Here is an 18,498-nt window from a genome sequence, read left to right on the forward strand (position 1 = left end):
GTGTACCACAGGGCTCTGTACTAAGTTTTTGCTGATGACACAAAGTGAGTGATTTACTAAAGGCAAATAGGCTGTGCACTGCAAGTGCAGTTGCTTTAGATCCAAGTGGGAGCTTGGAAATTAGGTGAAGCACTGCTGATTTTTCATCCACTCATGTGAGAGCAAAAATTGTGTGTGTATGTGTGTTTTCTTTCCTTGCGGATCTAGAGCATCTGCACTTTCAGTGCTCTTGGAGTGCACTATCGGTTCACAGCTTATTTGCCTTTAGTAAATCAACCCCAAAGTGTCTGTAACATGAAACATGGGGGTACTTATTTCAGATGATTGCCTAGTGAGCAGTGTGGCCAGGCAGTGGGAGAAGTGAATAGAATTCTAGGATGCATCATTGGAGGGGTCACCAGCAATAGAGGAGGTCCTGTTTCCTCTATATAGATCTTTAGTTAGACCTCCTATAGAAAACTGCGTGCAGTTCGGGAGACCACACAAAAAAGTATTGATGAGATGGAATGGGTCCAGACACTGGCAACAGAAATGGTGAAAGGTGCTGCAAGGTGTGGGTGCTTTTCAGTTTGGGACAAGGGAGGGGTGGAAATTGGATCGCATCTTTACTTCTGGTGCTCATCAGTCCCCAGAGAGGCGTGTGTGGGCTGAGGTTATGCTGTCCTTGTCCAGTGATAGGTGGTCTGTGTACATATGTCTGAAGTAGGGGGTTGCATTGTTCATCGTTGGACCAGTCCCAGGTTATTGCATCCATGGTCATGAATCAAAGTAGAGTTGGTGTTGGTATGGGAAATATTGTGATAAGCTGAGGTGAGGTACATATGACCAAAACTGTGATTCAAAGTAATTTTGTGTTTGTAATTAACACCATGGAGGTATGTCTATTAGGGTTACATTTGCAGTTTGACTTTTTTTTTTTTAAAGAAATAGTTTGTCTAACCGTTGTGCCTGGTTTGTGTATCTTCTCTGGGCAATCTCTTGATGTACAGTATGTAAAGTGAAATATCCCAGCATATTAAAGCGTAGAGACTTTGGATTTGAATGAACTGCAAACTGCACAATATGGTATGGTTACATGTATTGTACGTGTTTATATGTAATGCCAAATGTACTAAGGGATCTATTTTTGTGTTTTCTTCCAAGATTCACACAACTTTAACACAGGCTCTACAAGTTTTCTCAATTGAATCCAATTATAGAAACTTTTGAATCCTGGTTAAATTGTGACTTTTGTGGGGGAAAAAAAATGTATATAGGCACATCTTATTGTACATGACTAAGGGGGACAGATCTGCCTTTCATCACAAAGCCAATTGCTGTTCAGCCAATGTGTGGATATGATATATGCAGTGAAGCGATTTGATGAAAAATATCTCGGATCCCTAATTCTGTCCGCATCTTTAGTTCTTTCTAAGTAATCACAGAATGCTGGTATGCTAGTTGTTTTTTGCATAATGCATTGTTTTTTGTTTTTTTTTGTTTTTTTTCAGCGAACGCTAGATCAGCCAGCGTTTCTGGACGTTTCCAATCTCCACAATGGATTGTATGTCTTTGAGTTGGTGGTCACTGACACTGCAGATCACCAGAGTTCAGCCACAGTCACGGTCACTGTGTTGACAAAGGAACAGACTGAAGGTCAGTGTTGGCCTTTGTTCTTTTTTTTTTTTTTTTTTTTTTTTTTTTTTTCCCCTTTTCTTACAAAAAAAAATGGTTTGGCAACAGGCTTTAGCTCCCAATATATTGCACTAAATTATTTATTTTTATCTGCTGCTGGTATTTATGGAAATTGAAAATTTCTCTACTCTACTCTCCCTCTTGTCAGTCTACAGGAAGTAATGGTACGGTAGGCTTTCCATTGCAATTGTTTCATAACAAATTTGGTTACTACTGTATACAGTAGGGCATGTTAAAGATCCTAAAAAATAAAATTCACATTCCATCCAGCTTGGGACACGAAGGAGAGAGGCACTGCAATGTGAGACATGAGCCATCTTATCGCCATCGTGTGTAGGGAAGAGATGGGACCATCCACTGCAACCACTTACTAATCATGCAATTCCAGGCCTTTGAATTGGGGTCTGGTGATATAAGGGCCAACAATGGTGGCTTTCTAATGTGACAGCCCCTTCCCAATAAAAGTCAGGGTTCTCTTAAGCATGTGTCCCTATGTACTGACTCCACACACACACTGACAACTGGCAGAATGTCTTGAGAGGGCTATAGTTACTGCTTTATACAGAGCTGTGTTTATGCTACATTACAGCACCACACTCGCAAGAGATAATGGCAGTATACGGTAAAGCGCAGATACACTGCGTGGTGCTGCTAAACTGCAGTGTATCAGTGTGAAAGCAGCCTTATATGGGGCTCAGGGCAGTAAGGGCTTGGTTTACATTTGCAGCATGGGGGGCAGTAAAAAGATACAGCTGAGACATCTTTTTAACCCCCCCCCCCCAAACCACTGGTTGGTGTAGCATCAGGGGTTGCAATGACAACCCCCGACCCATGATTCAGGGGCCTGTGTGGCCTTCCTGTCGCATTCTGTTTTCCACTTAGACAGGAGGGGTGGCATATACAGAAACCGATCTTCTCCATTTTCCTCCTGTAAATGCTGAAAGCCAGGTTCTTCTCCTTCTACCCACTGGCATTCAGTGACTTCAGGGGTAAAAATGTTCATTATGCTATTTTAAAGTAAAAAATGTAAGACCATTTTAATTTCATTGTGGCCTGTGACTGGTTACCAAATCACTTAAGTGGCTCTCACTCTTCAAAAGGTTGAGCACCCCTGGCATAGACATACACACAGCCTGCTCTGCTTTATGGGCAGTCGGATGTAAATGGACAGCCGGATGTAAATGGACAGCCTGTCTGATTTACACCCAACTGCCATCCGATCTTGGGGGAAGGGAAACGGCTCGGATTAGGTGTAGGTGAGTGTAAATGGACACGTGTCTGTTTTCACTTGCCACTGCCATAGTGGAGAATGGAGGGTCTGATCAGGTCCGCCTGAAAAACTGACAGGAAGACCTGATCAGTCCACTCATGTGGAAGGGGCCTTATGCTCTTGGCTTAGTAATGTAAATCGTTTATTTGTAGCATTGCTCTAGAAGGAGATCGTCTTTTGAATGGCACACTAGAATGTTTTCATAATTTCACAATATTTGTGTGCCTTCATTCACAGAATAATCTCCCTCTGATGCAATTTTAGCATGTGTTTAAAAAACAAAAGTGGGGGGGTGAGTAGTAAAAGAATAGCACGTTCCGGTGCGTGCTGGTGTCACGCGTTCTGACTCCTCCCACCACGTTTCGCCATCTGTGACGTCTTCAAGTACCGTTGACCTGGCAACTGCCGAACCCAGATATGTCCATTGGATTGCCAGACAGAGAAGTGTGATTTGTCGCTCCCAGAGAACACGTCTCCATTGCTCTAGAGTCTAGTGGTGGCATGCTTTACACCACTGCATCCGACGCTTTGCATTGCATTTGGTGATGTAAAGCTTGGATGAAGCTGCTCGGCCACGGAAACCCATTCCATGAAGCTCTCTACACACTGTTGTGCTAATCTGAAGGCTACACAAAGTTTGGAGGTCTTTTTAGCTATGGACTCTGCAGACGGTTGGCGACTTCTGTGCACTTCAGTATGCGCTGACCCCACTCTGTCATTTTACATGGCCTACCACTTTGTTGCTGAGTTGCTGTTGTTCCCAGTTGCTTTCAGTTTGTTATAATGGCACTAACAGTTGACTGTGGAATATTTAGTAGCAAGGAAATGTCATGGATGGACTTATTGCACAGGTGGCAACCTATCACGGTACCACACTTGAATTCACTGAGCTCCTGACAGCGACCCATTCTTTCGCAAATGTTTGTAGAAAGTCTGCATGCCTAGGTGCTTGATTGTGTACACCTGTGGCCATGGAGGGGATTGGAACACCTGAATCCAATGATTTGGAGTGGTGTCCCAATACTTCTGGCAATAAAGTTATTTTGAAGTTGGCTAAGAAAAATATCCCTACAGCTTTAGTCACGTCATGCATGGACTACTGGATTGTTCCTGTAGAAATCTTCACTGCAGGGATGCCAGTTCTCTTCGGTCTACTTCTGGTGCAGCAATGGTTAACCGCTTTGGGTCTTCAGACAGAACAGCATTACAGATGATTGGATGGGGACCCGCCTCCTCCTTCCTCCTCCAGCACTAGGAAAAGTTCTTTCACTGATTACACTGCCTGTAACATGATGTGTGAATAAGGGAAGAGTCTCAGCAGTCAGAGGATTCTCTTTCCCAGGGATATGTTTAACCCCTCCCAAACCCCAGGAGTTGTATGTGGGCTGGATGAGATCATTGAGGACAGTGTTATCCTTAGTGACACCAAGAACAGTGCCAGAAACGTGTGGTTAATTGGCTCATTAATTCTGTAGTCCTGCACAAGGACCCCAAGACTTTGGCAATGAAGAAGAGGGACCATTACTTTTTGGCTAGCTTTTTAGATGCCCAGTACAAATCTGGAACAAAACATGTACCACTTTTGAAGAATTGCTGCAGAAGAACCTCTTGGTCATGGTTCCAGAGTGTAACGGGATCCCCTTTTATGGCCAGCGTGCCTTGAACCTTCAGGTTGGTGAAAGGAGGATCGACAATGTTGGTGGTTGCCTCAGCAAAGCTTTAAAGTCATTCTTTTGGATGAATTATGCAGGTACTAGCAGAACCTTAACTAGGTGGTCTCGGATTACCTGGGATCCAGAGTGGATGGGGACAATCTTCAAAACTGATGACCTCCTGCACTCTTGGGTGTCCAGGCTTCGACCACTGGCCAGAACTTGCCAAGTAATCAATAAATCTGCTGACCTGCCATGCGGCCACTGTGCTATGCTGAGAGGGCATTTGGGGCAATGAGCGGCCTTCTAACAGAAAAACAAATCTACCTGTCCCCTGGCACAGATCACTTTTATAAAAAAAAAATAAAATGAATTGGTCCTGCAGCGGATGCTAATGAATACATATTTTCTTTGAATCTGGCCCCAAAAACATAATTTTTTTTTTTTTCATAGCATTACCACCTTCTGCCACTGCTTTTATGCTGGCACCATTACCAGCTTCTTCTAATGCTGCTGTCCTGACACCTATCCATCTCCCGCCATTGCCATCTTATGCTGTTTCTACTGCCCTATTATGGGGCTCTGGCACTGCAAAGGTACCACTAGACCTCAGCTGCCAGTTGTGCACTCCCCCCCCCCCCCCCCCCCCCCCCCCCTTGCAGTGTCCATCTATAATGTGCCTCAGTGTCTAGTATATCCAGGCACGGTTAAGGCGAGACACACAATGTTTCCTCCGCTGCAAAGCTTCGTGTTTACTGCAGGGTAAATTATGCTTTGTGTCTCCTAGCATTCAGCCTATTCCACTGCTCCAGTAATCAAGAATATTTGTCATGTTTTGTCTCTCTGAAGTAGTAGTGTACTCCAATGGCCAAGTAAAACTTTTTAAAATACTGTGTATGGGGTCAGTACAATATTTAGTTGTGAAATAAATATACTCCTAAAGCTGATATTTATTTATTTATTTTTCCCCATTAAAAGTGGACTGCTGTCCCTCCTGTTTAAAAGACAGCCTACCTAAAATGTTTAAATATGGTCTATGGACTAAAATATTATTTCCTTATATATTAAATTAATTTGGATATTTGGGCTGTGAAACTGCATGTGGTATGAAAATGCAAAATATTCAAAATGCAGCCTGCAAGAATTAGCTGAAATGTCTGTGAATGAAATTGTCTATGTAGTCTGTACATTATTACTTTGTTTCAACAGTGACAAATTTTGGTATTTATTTTTTTTTCTCCTGTTTGAGCTCTCTGATAGTTTGTTGATTTTTTTTTTTTTTTTGCTGTTCAGTGTGAAACCGCCTGCCCATACAATATATGGGCAGACGGCTTACACTGACCGTCTGCAGGAGTCCTGTATTGCACCAGCGATCTGCTGATTGCTGGTGCAATGCTTTCCAGGCTCCTTTTAAAATAAATAAATGCACATTTTTCATTTTTTATAAAGGTGAATTTTTCCTTTTTAATGATGTGGACCCTGGGCTTAATTTGGCTGCTCAGCAAGATCAAATGATAACTTTCCCCACTTTGTCAATCTGAATTTTTAGATTGTGGGGTTATTGAGGAATAGCGACTGATGCAAATAAAGAAATCAATACCAGAAATCATAAACATCTTTCATGTCGATTGCAGAGTACTGTCTAGCTCCTATGAAAGTGGGTCGATGTCGTGGGTCCTTCCGGAGATGGTACTACAACCCAGATATTAATGAATGTGATGAGTTTGTGTTCGGAGGATGCAAACCAAACAAGAACAACTATGTCCAAAAAGAGGACTGTAGGCAGACCTGTGTCAATTTGTCTGGTGAGTGAATGTGTACTTGGTTTCTCAAGCTGGATTTCCACAACTGTGTCAGTGATAGTCATTTTTGGAAAGTATTCAGATACATTGGTACATGGAAATTGTTTCAGCATAGGATTCTCACGTTTTTACAGATAACTGAATCGACTGGAAAGGAAAGCTAAGGTTATAGATGTCTAAGTGGGAGGGTCCCTAAGTACCCAGGGGTTTGCAGCCCCTAAAAGAAATTTGGCAATGGCAGCCTCCATTTGCCATTGCAAACTCTTCTGAAAATACTGAAAATTGTTTTGTGGCTGTTATGCTGTTCTGATGGATTTGGTACTTTTTTGTATAGTCTTCCAACCTGAAAGAAGTATGCAGATTAGAAGCTCTGACCATCACACAAATGGCTCTTAACTATAGTGATATGCCTATTTACACTATATGGTTTGTAGGGGAGTCCAGTATAGAACTCCACTTTCCATGGAGCTTGTGTCCAAACTGGATAAATCCTATAAGGAAATTGGACCAGTGTTTGGTTCACATTAGTGGACAACCAGGGATTCACTTTCGAGAACCTCTGGTCCAGCTGAAAGATTTTGCAAGCAATATGGTCTGTTGCTATATTCAGCATTAAACCAGCCCACCAGACATTATTAAACTGACTATTGCTGTATGAGTTTTTGCAAAGGTGTTAGAGTAGGCAGTCAGCTTGTTCTTATACATATTAAAGTGGTAATAAACCCAAAAGCAAACATTTTATATAGCCGTTTACCATTTCTTATATGTGGTGGCTGCATTCATTTTTTTCTTTTTTAGGCTTTTTTTTTATTTTCAACTGGTGTTATACCCAGTAAGTCTGATTTTCAAAAGAACTAACTGTCCTACAAATGTAAAAGTAACAGGGATGAGACAAACCATTAAAAACTAGCAGGGGTGCTTACAGTAATCGGCTTCTATTTATGTAAAACCTGTATGCAAAAAGGAAAAACGGTCTGCTGTAACTGCTTATAAAGTATTAGCTGGAGTTTGTCTTCAGTTTGTTAGTCTATCTAAATCTGCTAGTACATCTAACACTCCCCTCTGCCCAGACTGACTATGCTGCTGTCTAAAGGTGCCCCCTGTGCTCCTTCATCCAGAGTGGGGGCAGTCTAATACAGGAGGTGTTACTGACTAGATCACCAGGTTAAAACAGAGGAAAAAAGACCAAAACGAAAACTAATGTAGCCACAATATCTAATGACTGGTAATATATTACGTCTTTTTAACATGGTGCCGGAAAGGCCCCCTGAGCATGGGTTTCCTGCACAGTGTTCTGGTGTGAATTGGCTCTAAAAGGCTGACGGGCGTGTCTCATATGAATGGGTGCACATATACATTTAATATATGTTTCTACTAGATCCTGAATGAAATGTGTGCATTACATGCTGAACTAGACTAGAAAGGGATGCAGACCCTGCCACTTTCCCTATTAGAGCCTTGCAAGGGCAGCAGCTGATTGATCACGGTTAACCCACTCTGCAACAAAGTTTGTTGAAATCCCTGCAATGTACATAGATCACTTGGAGGGGAATGTGGTTTGTGTGTTTTTTTTCTTCTTCTTTTTTTTTTTTTTTTTTTTTTTTTCTCCACAAAAGTGGAGTTAATCTTTAAATATGAAATGTCTTCCAATTAATTCATGGAGGATTTTTTTTCAAGTAAAGCTGCTTTCATCTGTCTTTTTTTTTTTATCTCTTTTCAGATCGTTCTGGCAAAGGAAGGAGGATGCAGCCAGGTACAATTTATTTATTTTTATTTTTTTTCTCTATTTTTTTTTTTTTATTTCTCGCACAATAGATTTAAGATATGCTGATTTATTTGATTATTGTGCATACTGACAATAACTTGGTGAAGCCTCCTTTTTTTTTTTTTTTTAAACAGAGACTTGCAGATGCAGATTGTGCATTGCAAGATGCTCTGCTACTGCAACCAAGTCTGTCTACTGTAGAGGTTATATTACAGGATTACTGCCATTGGACAGGAAAGCATGTTGTAAAAGATGAATCAATTGGTATGCAATTGCACCACTTATTAATTCTAGTTCTCTGTAGAGTGTTTACATTTTACTGACCATCCATTTGACCAATTCCATATTTCCTTTATCCTGGAACTTTGATTATTTACACTTCCACCCTCCTGTGATTGAAGCTGCACCCCACCAGTAAATGACTATTTCATCTATAGCCATTTCTCTTTTCTCAAGAAAAAGCTAGCTGCTAGTTCTTGTAGCTCCTTACCTCCCACCTTATGTAATTCGGTGATAAAAGTAGCTGACCTGTTAATAGCTTTAAGAGTAAGGGACCTTTCACACAGGTGGACCACCCATCGTTCTCTTTGGAGAGGCAGATGTAAATGCACATGTGTTCATATACACCCATCTGCATCCGATCCTCTAAAAACAGACGGATGGGGGGTCCATTTCCTATCTATCGGGCAGGCAGTCAGTTTACATCTGATCACCCAGTAGAGAACAGTGGGCTGTGTCAGTGTCCACTCTGAACAAGGAGAGCAGACACGGACCTTTCATCCATATTTGCCCATCCACATAAGTGCCAGGATACACTGATCAGCTGATTGGCTGCAAGATTGACAGATGTTTTCCAACAATCCCGTTTTTGTCTGGAGTAAATTGTTAAATCAACTTCTCTCGATTGGGAATGGCCATAAATGGATCGAAGTTAGTTAGGACGGGACTACTGAACCGGTTGAATTTGGATCCATCTATGGGCAGCTTAAGTCTGTCTGCATATAATTCATGCAATCATTGCACCTTCTATGAAGTTCACCCATTTTTTTTTTTTCAGAACACCTTTATATTTAACAGGCGTTTCTGTATTCATAGTGTGTGACGGGCATTGCCAACCAACCCAGTTCCGCTGTGCTGATGGCTGCTGTATTAATGGAGGTCTTGAGTGTGATGATACTCCAGACTGTGCCGATCATTCTGATGAGACATCCTGTGATAAAGGTAAGTAGGACTCATGTGAAATTTGAAATCTATCAGCATTGCTCTGATTTGGACACTCCTTTTACTTGGTTAGAGAAGGAACATTCAGTAAAGTAAGTTGTCATTCTGATCTTTGCTGCATATTGCTCTTTTAATTTGTAGCTTAATGTGTAGTAGTTTTGTCATTACTTCTTCTCCTACTGATGTCCAGCCATTCAGAAACATGGCAGCCCTGCGGACACTACATTATATTGCTTACTGATGTCTAACCATTTTGATGCAATGACCAAGTTTGACCAATGATGCAAGTTTAGGAATCGGCAATAACTGACTTCTGTGTCTGATCTGATTAGTGTTTAGTTGATGAAATCCGGCATTGCATTCTTGCATTGCTCTAGTGAGTACACAATGTACAAATTTAAGGCACATGTTTATTGCTGTGAGGTCAGTCGAAGATAATTGGGGGTTAGGAACCACCGTAAAGTAACCTTCATGCAAAGCATAAACTCTGTACTACTACTTATAATACAGGTATCATTTTATATTACAATCTTAAACCAAGCACTTAAGCTGGCTATAAATTGTTTGAATTTTGGTCTAGTCAGTCCCCTTCCACCTGACATTCTTCCATTGAAAAAAAATCAAAGAAGCTGGGTGGAAAATGGCCGGTGGAACAGTGGCCACTTTCATTTGGGAGTGGCCACTGTTTGGTCATTTTGACAACTGCCGCTGCCCCAGCAGGAGGATTTGCCTGTCTGTGCTGTATAGTGTGGGTAAAGGAATCTTTTTCTGTTTAGGAAATATCAGGCTGAACTCATTTTGGTTTTGGATCAGTGACTCAAGCATTACAGTATTAGAACACCCAGACAACTAGCAGTCCATATTTGTTTCTAATTCTAGGCTTCCATGTCTTTTATCATACCAGGGTGTTCAAGCCATTGAATACAGGCTCTGTTAAGGCTGAATTCCAGGAAGATATAAAATAGTGCTGTATTCATGAATACTTCCTAGATTTATTTTTTAAATGCAAGCAGCTTATGGTCTTGAATTTGACTTGGGTATCAGCCTCCTGTAGTCTCTGTACAGCAAAACTCAGATGGTCGGTGTAGAAGCAACACAAGCATCCAATCCGTTGTGCTGCAGTGCGAAGAACCTACTGATAGGAAGGGAAAACAGAGTGACAGAAGAAATGATCTTACCGGTGTATTGTTTCTACTTTCACTATCCTGTCACGGGATGGAGGTATGGAGGAGACCTGTATGTGTCACCAAACTTCAGCAGAGATCGGGTCTCTCTGGCCTGCCAGATATGGCAGTACTATGTGAAAGAGCTGTGTACATTTCAAGTCTGGATAGACAGCAGTACATATCCTAGGCTGCTAAAGCAGCCTCTTTTTATATGTATTTCATCGGTGTGTCTGGAGTTCAACTTTAATGTGTAGTTTACAGTATTCTTACTCAAGTGATCAGCCTTGTTTCCTTCATATAGTTCTGGTCAGCACACAGTTCATTCTCTGTATGATTCTCAGGCAAGACTTCAGATACATGTTCTCCTGATGGATCTCCAGCTAATTCATCAGAGAAAACGTGTTCACTATGGGCTCTACCTACAATACATGTGTCAAACACAAGGCCTGTGGGCCGAATTGGAACAAGTGCCATAACTTTTACATTGGTGAATGCCTTTATTCCTGTTTTAACAATGACAATTTACACAAAGAAAACTGAGGTGGATGCAGGCCCATTGTGCAGAGCTGTGTCTGTTGCTGTCCTGGTTGGGAAAGAGAAGAAATGACTATTTAGTAATCAAATATATATTTTTTTAAAGTGTGTTTTTGTTTTTTCAATTTTTAGATGTTAGAGATTTTAGGAAACTGCAGGAATTGGAAGTTCCCAATAGTAGAGGTATGTGTTTAATGGAATGGTGCTTGAAGGTTTAACTACACATTAAAATTTCCTCCTCCCTCCTCCTCTCCCAGAAGGTTAAGCTTGTTGGAGTTCATAAAAATTTGCAAAGGTGAAGCTATCCATAAACACTGAATGCAGTTGAACAGACAAGCACTGTCCAACCACCAAACAATATTTCTTTCTCCATATCAGAACATAGACTTACAGTACATCTAGCAAATACATATCTATGTCCTCAGTGCACAGATCTATCTGCTGGTGGTGTTTTCTGAAATCTGTTGTCAATAGCATACGTTTTGCTCAATTCCTTGCGCGAACGCCGTTTTCTTGCCATAACTTTCTATTTTCAGCCATTTGACTATTTTTTAATGTCTCATTTCTGTGAGTAATGGGCAATACAGCACATAACCATCATTTTAGCTTACTGAATTGAGGCTATTGCCTTCATGGCAGCAGTTCTGGTTATTTTAAAGCAAACTTTCAGAGTGCCTACATCTGCTAATCTAGTTGTACCCATGTCTCTAGCCAGTATACACTTGAACATGGTAACTTGTTGGGTAAACTGTTTTTGATCTTGAAAGTTCTACTAGATGCCTCAGAGGCCCAACTTTCAGGAATGTGGTGTGGCTCCGTGTCTGAACAACCTATCACCAGATCTGAGCCTGTTGCTTCATTAAGCTAGTTATTTTCATTGCCCCTGGCTCAGGTTGCCCAGTGATAGGTTTACACAAACACTTTTTGGAAAGTCACTATTTGCGTTGGAACTTCATTGTTTACAGTGGTACCTGAAGAGAGCAGGACAGTTTTAAAGTAGAATTCTACCAAAATGTTTTATTTTGGATGCAGGGGGGAAGGCCAAATCGCTAGTGAAGAAAATAAGAAAATAATGTAGTCTCTTCTGGTAAACTGCTAAGGGGGTTGAATTTTTTTCTTCCCCCCCCCCCCCCCCCCCCTTATGTTTTGCTCTAGTTAGAACTCCTGTCAGGCCAGGGTTTTTTCTTTGTGACCCTATGGGGAGATTTTGTTTTACTTTCTGAGGCACCTGGGAAAGGAAGGGAGCTTAAAACTGCCCTTGGGGACAGGAGCTGCAATAACACTCCAATTGAAGTTATTCCCTCTGACTAGACTTGCACCCTTTTACCTAAAGGGTTGATCTAGTATCCTAGGAAGACTTTAAATTATCTGTACATATTGTACAAATTTCGATTCATTCAGTGGCAATTTGTTTGGCTTTTGATGTGCAGAATGTAATTTTTCTGTAAAAAATGTGATGACACTTCTTTATTTATTGCCATCCTCCTGCAGCCCGTTGTGTGGAGATGCCAGAAACTGGTTCGTGTCGAGCCTCATTCTCTCGCTGGTACTATGATCCTCTCTCCAAAAAGTGTATGGGCTTTACTTATGGAGGATGTAATGGAAATGGAAATAACTTTATGTATGAAGAAGAATGTGAAGAGTTTTGCAGAGGTGTCTCTGGTGAGTTTATATGAGAAAAACAATGATACTAGTGACCAATGATTTTTATCGCTCATGGGTTCACAGAAAAAAGGGATCCATGGCTTTTGCTTATATAATAATTTCCATATCCCAAGTTGTTTTTCTGGTTGCTGGGTATTGGTCCACCTGTTGTCCCAAATTTTAGCTCCATAAAGGTGGACAGGGCACCAGAAATAAGACCCAAGATGGATAACCTACTGGTGTGACGTGGGGGTCATTCCAGCCAGTCAAAGCTAAGCATGTGCTGACTGCAGTTTGAACTGACATGTAACAAGCCCCCTTCACTGTAGTACTGGTCCCATGGGGTCACCATGAATGGCATCCTCCACCATCAGTTTTAAGTTGTGCAGGTGCTTATGAGCATGCCATATTGCAGCCAGCTGAACGGCATTTCACCTAAGTCTGATTCCATCTTGGGGCTGGTTGTAAATTAGAGAGGTCTCTGACAATCGGTGTAATTTCACAGTGCTTTAATTAAGACAACCGGTATAGCAACCTCCCAGGTGTATATAGTTCTGCTGTGTTATTGTGTTATGTGGGGTGGAGGTACTAATTTGAGGTTGAGTGCATCTTTTGTTAATTACTCCTACTGAGGTACATTATTAACCGCTTTGTGAATTGATTCCAATATTTAGGGTTTTTGTTGTTTTTCATTATTGTATTGTCGCAGAAAGTACTTTTTAAAGGTAACTACTTTTCGTGGGGAAAAACAAATAAGCAAACACAAAAAAAACCCATAAAATAGTGCATACAATTGCGACTTAAGTCCTATTAAAAGTGAATGTTATTAAAAATTACCTTTTCCTTTTTTCAATCTACAGCATTGTAAAATGCAATATGGCTACCTGGAGGGGCTCTGTACACAGCGCCCCCTGAAAGTGTAATTTCCTGCTTATGTGTTTGGCTTACTGATTTTCCCAGAACTCTGCACTAAGATACAAGTCATATTTTGGGTATCCTCTGCAACAAAATCTCATTTTTGGTGAGATACTTTTTCTCCAAAAAAAGTTACTCTTTAAAATTCCTTTCTTGGGTCCATTTAGGAGTATGGGATTAAATGGACTACCATGGGTTATACAGTGCACCTCCAGGTGGAATGGACACAACCTCTTCACCTTTTTGCTTAATTACAATGTGGAAAGAGCCAATTCTGGCATCCCCTCCCTGGAAACAGAGGAACAGAAACCCTCCCTTGGTGAGGAGGCTATTCCCTGGAATCCAAGCATTTGTTGACTAAAATTTTGTCTGTCAGTTTTCCTTGCAGAGAATGTACACAACAGAGCAAACCTGAATAGGATACTCTGACAAGGTCAGGACAAACCTGAGCTCTTTCTGCCATGGGACGCTTTGTTCCTTCTTGTTGATTCACATGAACATTGTAGTGACATGATCTGATTGGACCAGACTACCTGCCGGAAGCATCATGCAGCAGGGAAGAGACCTGCAAATCGCCCGTAACTCTAAGATAGCTCAATAGATTTCTGTGATGAACCGTAACCTAGGTGTTGATTGGGTGTCTAGGAGCCCTCCCCAGTCCTGCAGACCGGTATGGGTGGTCACTACTTTCAAATCAGATGGAGAAGGGACCTGCTTGAAGTTACTGCCTGGGAGAGAAATCAATGACAGACTACCTTGGTTCATAGACAGATTTGGATACATCATCTGACCAGGATATTATTGTTACATTGAGAGGATGTACCATTGTAGACCTCTTGTCTCAAAACGTAGTGAATGGCACTTCCTTAAAGGCCCTATATGACCATAAACCTTAATGTTAAATCGTAGAGAAGAATGTAGACTTACCCCGGTTAGAATGCCCAGGCCTATAAGACCTAAGGCTAGAACAGTACTAAAAAAAAAAGCCTAGGGGTGTTAATAGTCACAGCAATAGACCACTAACCACCAACCTCTACTTGGGCAGGACTGCGAAAAAATCCTGGAGGCCATTAGGGAGGGCCTCACTACTACACTGTCTGACAGATGAGACAGTCGGAGGGTTCCAGGGAAGGGGAGCTGGGCTGCCAACACCCTTGCTGCTTAGAATTATGAGGGTGAACTGAGCACAATGCCAAAATAATGCACGATGCTAATGCTGACCAAGGTCCTGTAGGCAGCAAATCCACAGAGGGAAGGTGGTGCAAATCCAGTTTCACCTGAAGGTGGTGCTATATAAACCATGGCAGTTTGTTGGATCCTGTGTCTCTCAATGGATAATGGAAAAATACCTTTTCAAAACACTCACAAAAGTACAATTTTCTGTGTGGGTATTATACAGGAAATACATTGTGACAGCAATTGGCTGCTTCTGTGAACTGTGTTTTGTTTAATTAGGGTTATAAAACTATGCTGTCTCGATTACTAAATGCACACCAATGAATCCATGGTAACTCCACTTTTTGTACTATATGGGTGGTGTGTGCACCCTGTGCCATGTAAAAGGTTTCAACTAAGGTGTGAGTGTATGTCAATGTACCTGCCTTGTCTAATTCAACCCATTTTTAAAAAAATTTCTAGAGCAAGATATTTTTGATACAAGAATGGGAGACAAGAGTGCTCAAGAAGAAGGGGGTTCAGGTGAGGTTTACAAGTACATAATTCTATGCTAATAAGTGTGTGTGTGTGTGTGTGTGTGTGTGTGTGTGTGTGTGTGTTCCTTTTGTTCCTTGCTATGGTTTTGCAAATTGGTTATTTTTTCATGTATTTTTAATTGCCATATTTATCAGATCTCTACATACAATATGGACTCTGGTGGTCCTTACAGTATATAAACACTTAAATGCTTGCCTGCTGGCGCTGCAAATGGCTGGCAACCCCATAAGAATCAGTGCTGCTGTAGCTACCTATAAACCACTGCAGTTAAACCTTGATGGACCCCATAAATGGTCCTCCTCACACCAGGCCCAGTGGTGTTTTTTGTTGTCTGATGTTCAGTGCATAAAAGATTCTCAGTTCACTGAAAGACATAATTCTAGTGCCAGAGCTCAGTTACCTTAAAATTAATGAGCTGTAAAGACTTTTAAAGTGTAGCCTTTGAAGATTTTTGGGTACCATTGTTTTTCATGATAATTCAGGGACGTTCATTTTAGGGACATGTAGTTTTCTGGGTACTGGGCAGGTAGTTTTGTTCTTTGTTGTTTTTTTTGTTTTTTTTACCTTGCCCAGCAGGGCTTACCTGTCGGGTGGAAGCATTTGGGTGGTAGCACTGCCACCCAATTGCTTCCACATAGCCCACAGTGGTGCCAGCCTCCGCCCCTTCCCCCACCCGCTATGTCTCTTGGGCTCTGCCTGCCCATCTGTAGGCCTGGGACCGGTTCAGTGATTTTATAGGGGAGGGAGGAGAGTGGACACATCCACTCCCCCTTCCCCCCCCCTTCTTGTCTTGGCCTAGAAGTGATGGGACGTCTCTTCTGGGTCCCTGTTGACAGATTTCCAGCCAACGAGGCCGGGACAGAATGTAATGCAGTGCATTACATTTAGTGGAGCACAGGGGAGACATCCAGGGTCTTTTAGACCCTGGATGTCTCAAAAAATGAGAACCTCTCACCAAAAATCATCACATAGAGGACTTATTTTGATAAAAAAAAATTTTTTTTTTTTTTTTAAATTTAAAAAAAAAAAATATTAAAGTGACACCCAAGCATATAACCCCCCCACCCCACAAATGTACACACGTACAAATGTAAAAGCATTTGCTGGGGCACCTATGCATGAAAATGATTGAGATACACATTACATATCGCCGTGTACACCAGAATGAGATCTAGCACCAGATCTCCTCCGTAAAGCTAAACTGATTACCTCTAAGGGGCTTTAAAAGCTTCCCCCTATAGAAAATATAGGGTTACTAAAGTTTGTTGTCATTTCACAAGCACACGCAAATTTAAGGTTTGACATGTTGGATATCTATTTACTCTCTGCAACCTCGTCTTTTATATTTTACAAAAAAAATTGGATAATTTATTGCTTTTTGTGCTCTAAAATTAACTTAAGTGTATTTTTTTACCGAAATTTTGCGTTTCCTAGACCTTTGTGATAATATTGTGTGGCATAAAAAATTGGAACTACTGCTATTTTATTCTTTAGGGTCTCTGATTTCATAAAATATATAGCATTGGGGGGTTTATGTAATATTCAGGCCTTAAATGTTTTTTTTAAACATGCAAAAAACACAAACCGCTCTGGCAGCAAAAGGCATAAAGGATAAGCTTGACACTCCCCTTTCCTGAGGAGCACCCAATCGTTGCTCATTACACTGCAAGGTCTCTCTCCTCCCTGCTAGTCCCCGGGTTTGGTGCTGGAGACAGGCAGGGAGGGGAGGAGGAGATAGAGCGGAATGTTAAAAATATTAAATGTATTAATCATTTAAGTTGCCATAAAACCCCTTTTTTGTTCTTACAAGCCCCAAACATTACTTAAAAAAATTAATTTTAACCAAAACCGTATTTAAATCTGCTTTATCAGGACAAATAGATTGTCATGGGGGGCAAGTAGAATGGGACACCGATGTAGCCCCTGGACAAGGTTACAAATTTCTACACTCCTGATCATGGGTGCACGCAGTTTTAAGACTTGGAGTGTTTGGTATCAATTTACTTGATGCAACCAAAACATTAGGATTATGTGCACTTCATTCATTTTGATCTTTTCCTGAAAATATGCATTTGATAAACAGTTGCACGAATATCATGCAATATAAAAATTGCAACCACTATCTTTTTATTCTACAGGGCCTCTACTTTCAGAAAAATATGCTTTGGGGGTTTTAAGTAATTTTATAGCCAAAAATGCAGATTTTTACATGTGTGCAAAAAATTAAAAAATTGCTAGTTCTGAAATGGTTAAGGCAACTCTTCATCCAAAGACAAATTTACTTCCTAGGGAAAACCAGTCCACATCCATCCCAGCACCAGTGTCTGGTCCCAAGACTGCCACTTCAAAATTCAGTAATCCAAGTGCAACACCCTGCTATAAATGTTTGATGCAGGATGTTGAAGCCAACACAAGATAGCCGTGTCCTGCAGAACAGTGACATTCTGATGCTGAAGAACAGTTCTATGAAGGACTTTACTAAAGGAGCAGTGCAATTAGAAACTACATTTCCCAGAGGAGCTGGCATGAGGGCGGGGCCATATATATGGAGACTGGACAGGAAGTGAGAGGGGAGAGAAATGGAGAGCCAGACCACACCAGGCCACGGGGGGGGGGGGGGAGAGAGAGAGAAGGGAGGCAAAGAGAATCTGCTGACGCTACTGCTTGATGCAGAGAACTGATCTGCCAGCAGGTGACCAGATGTAATGCCGCAGGCGAGACCAGAGAGTTTGAGTGGGTCCGATCTGGAAAGTGAGAGAGACTGCAAGGATCCACCAGGTGCCATTTCTCGGGTGAGAGAGTGCTCCATGGTTGCTATTTCTTCCGCACAGTTGCAGGCATCGTATACAGTTACTATAAGTTGCAGCCTAGTTCCTTCAGCTGCTGTTGGTTAACTACACTTGACAAAGCCTTGATACCACCATGGATAGCAGGACCATAATCCCGCAAGCCGAACCCTGGCCATGTCACAATTATAATAAATGTACCCTTTTTAAAGAGACCTCTTCCTATTGTGCTAATAGTCTTAGAGTCCAGAGAGCTACCCTGCATCAAAACCACTTCTGCCAAGCCAACAATCTTTCTACTTCATGTCTACTTACTAGTGACCTGTGCACTTAAAGGGATATTACACCAGTTCACT

At 41.5% G+C, this 18,498-nt stretch overlaps 1 protein-coding gene across 1 annotated transcript in view; it reads left to right on the top strand.

The window, feature by feature from the left end:
• The window catches only part of SPINT1 (serine peptidase inhibitor, Kunitz type 1), a 70,193-nt gene that overhangs the window by 47,759 nt on the left and 3,936 nt on the right, over nucleotides 1-18,498 (top strand). The window contains exons 3-9 of the mRNA XM_089693033.1: nucleotides 1,491-1,635; nucleotides 6,231-6,401; nucleotides 8,119-8,151; nucleotides 9,259-9,384; nucleotides 11,217-11,267; nucleotides 12,576-12,746; nucleotides 15,282-15,341. Of these exons, the coding sequence (XP_089549159.1) occupies nucleotides 1,491-1,635; nucleotides 6,231-6,401; nucleotides 8,119-8,151; nucleotides 9,259-9,384; nucleotides 11,217-11,267; nucleotides 12,576-12,746; nucleotides 15,282-15,341 (757 nt within the window). The remainder of the gene's footprint in view (nucleotides 1-1,490; nucleotides 1,636-6,230; nucleotides 6,402-8,118; nucleotides 8,152-9,258; nucleotides 9,385-11,216; nucleotides 11,268-12,575; nucleotides 12,747-15,281; nucleotides 15,342-18,498) is intronic.

The sequence above is a fragment of the Staurois parvus genome, unplaced genomic scaffold (assembly GCF_062004578.1).
Source record: "Staurois parvus isolate SC_StPar_1 unplaced genomic scaffold, SC_StPar_1.0 ptg000610l, whole genome shotgun sequence".
Taxonomy (NCBI): domain Eukaryota; kingdom Metazoa; phylum Chordata; class Amphibia; order Anura; family Ranidae; genus Staurois; species Staurois parvus.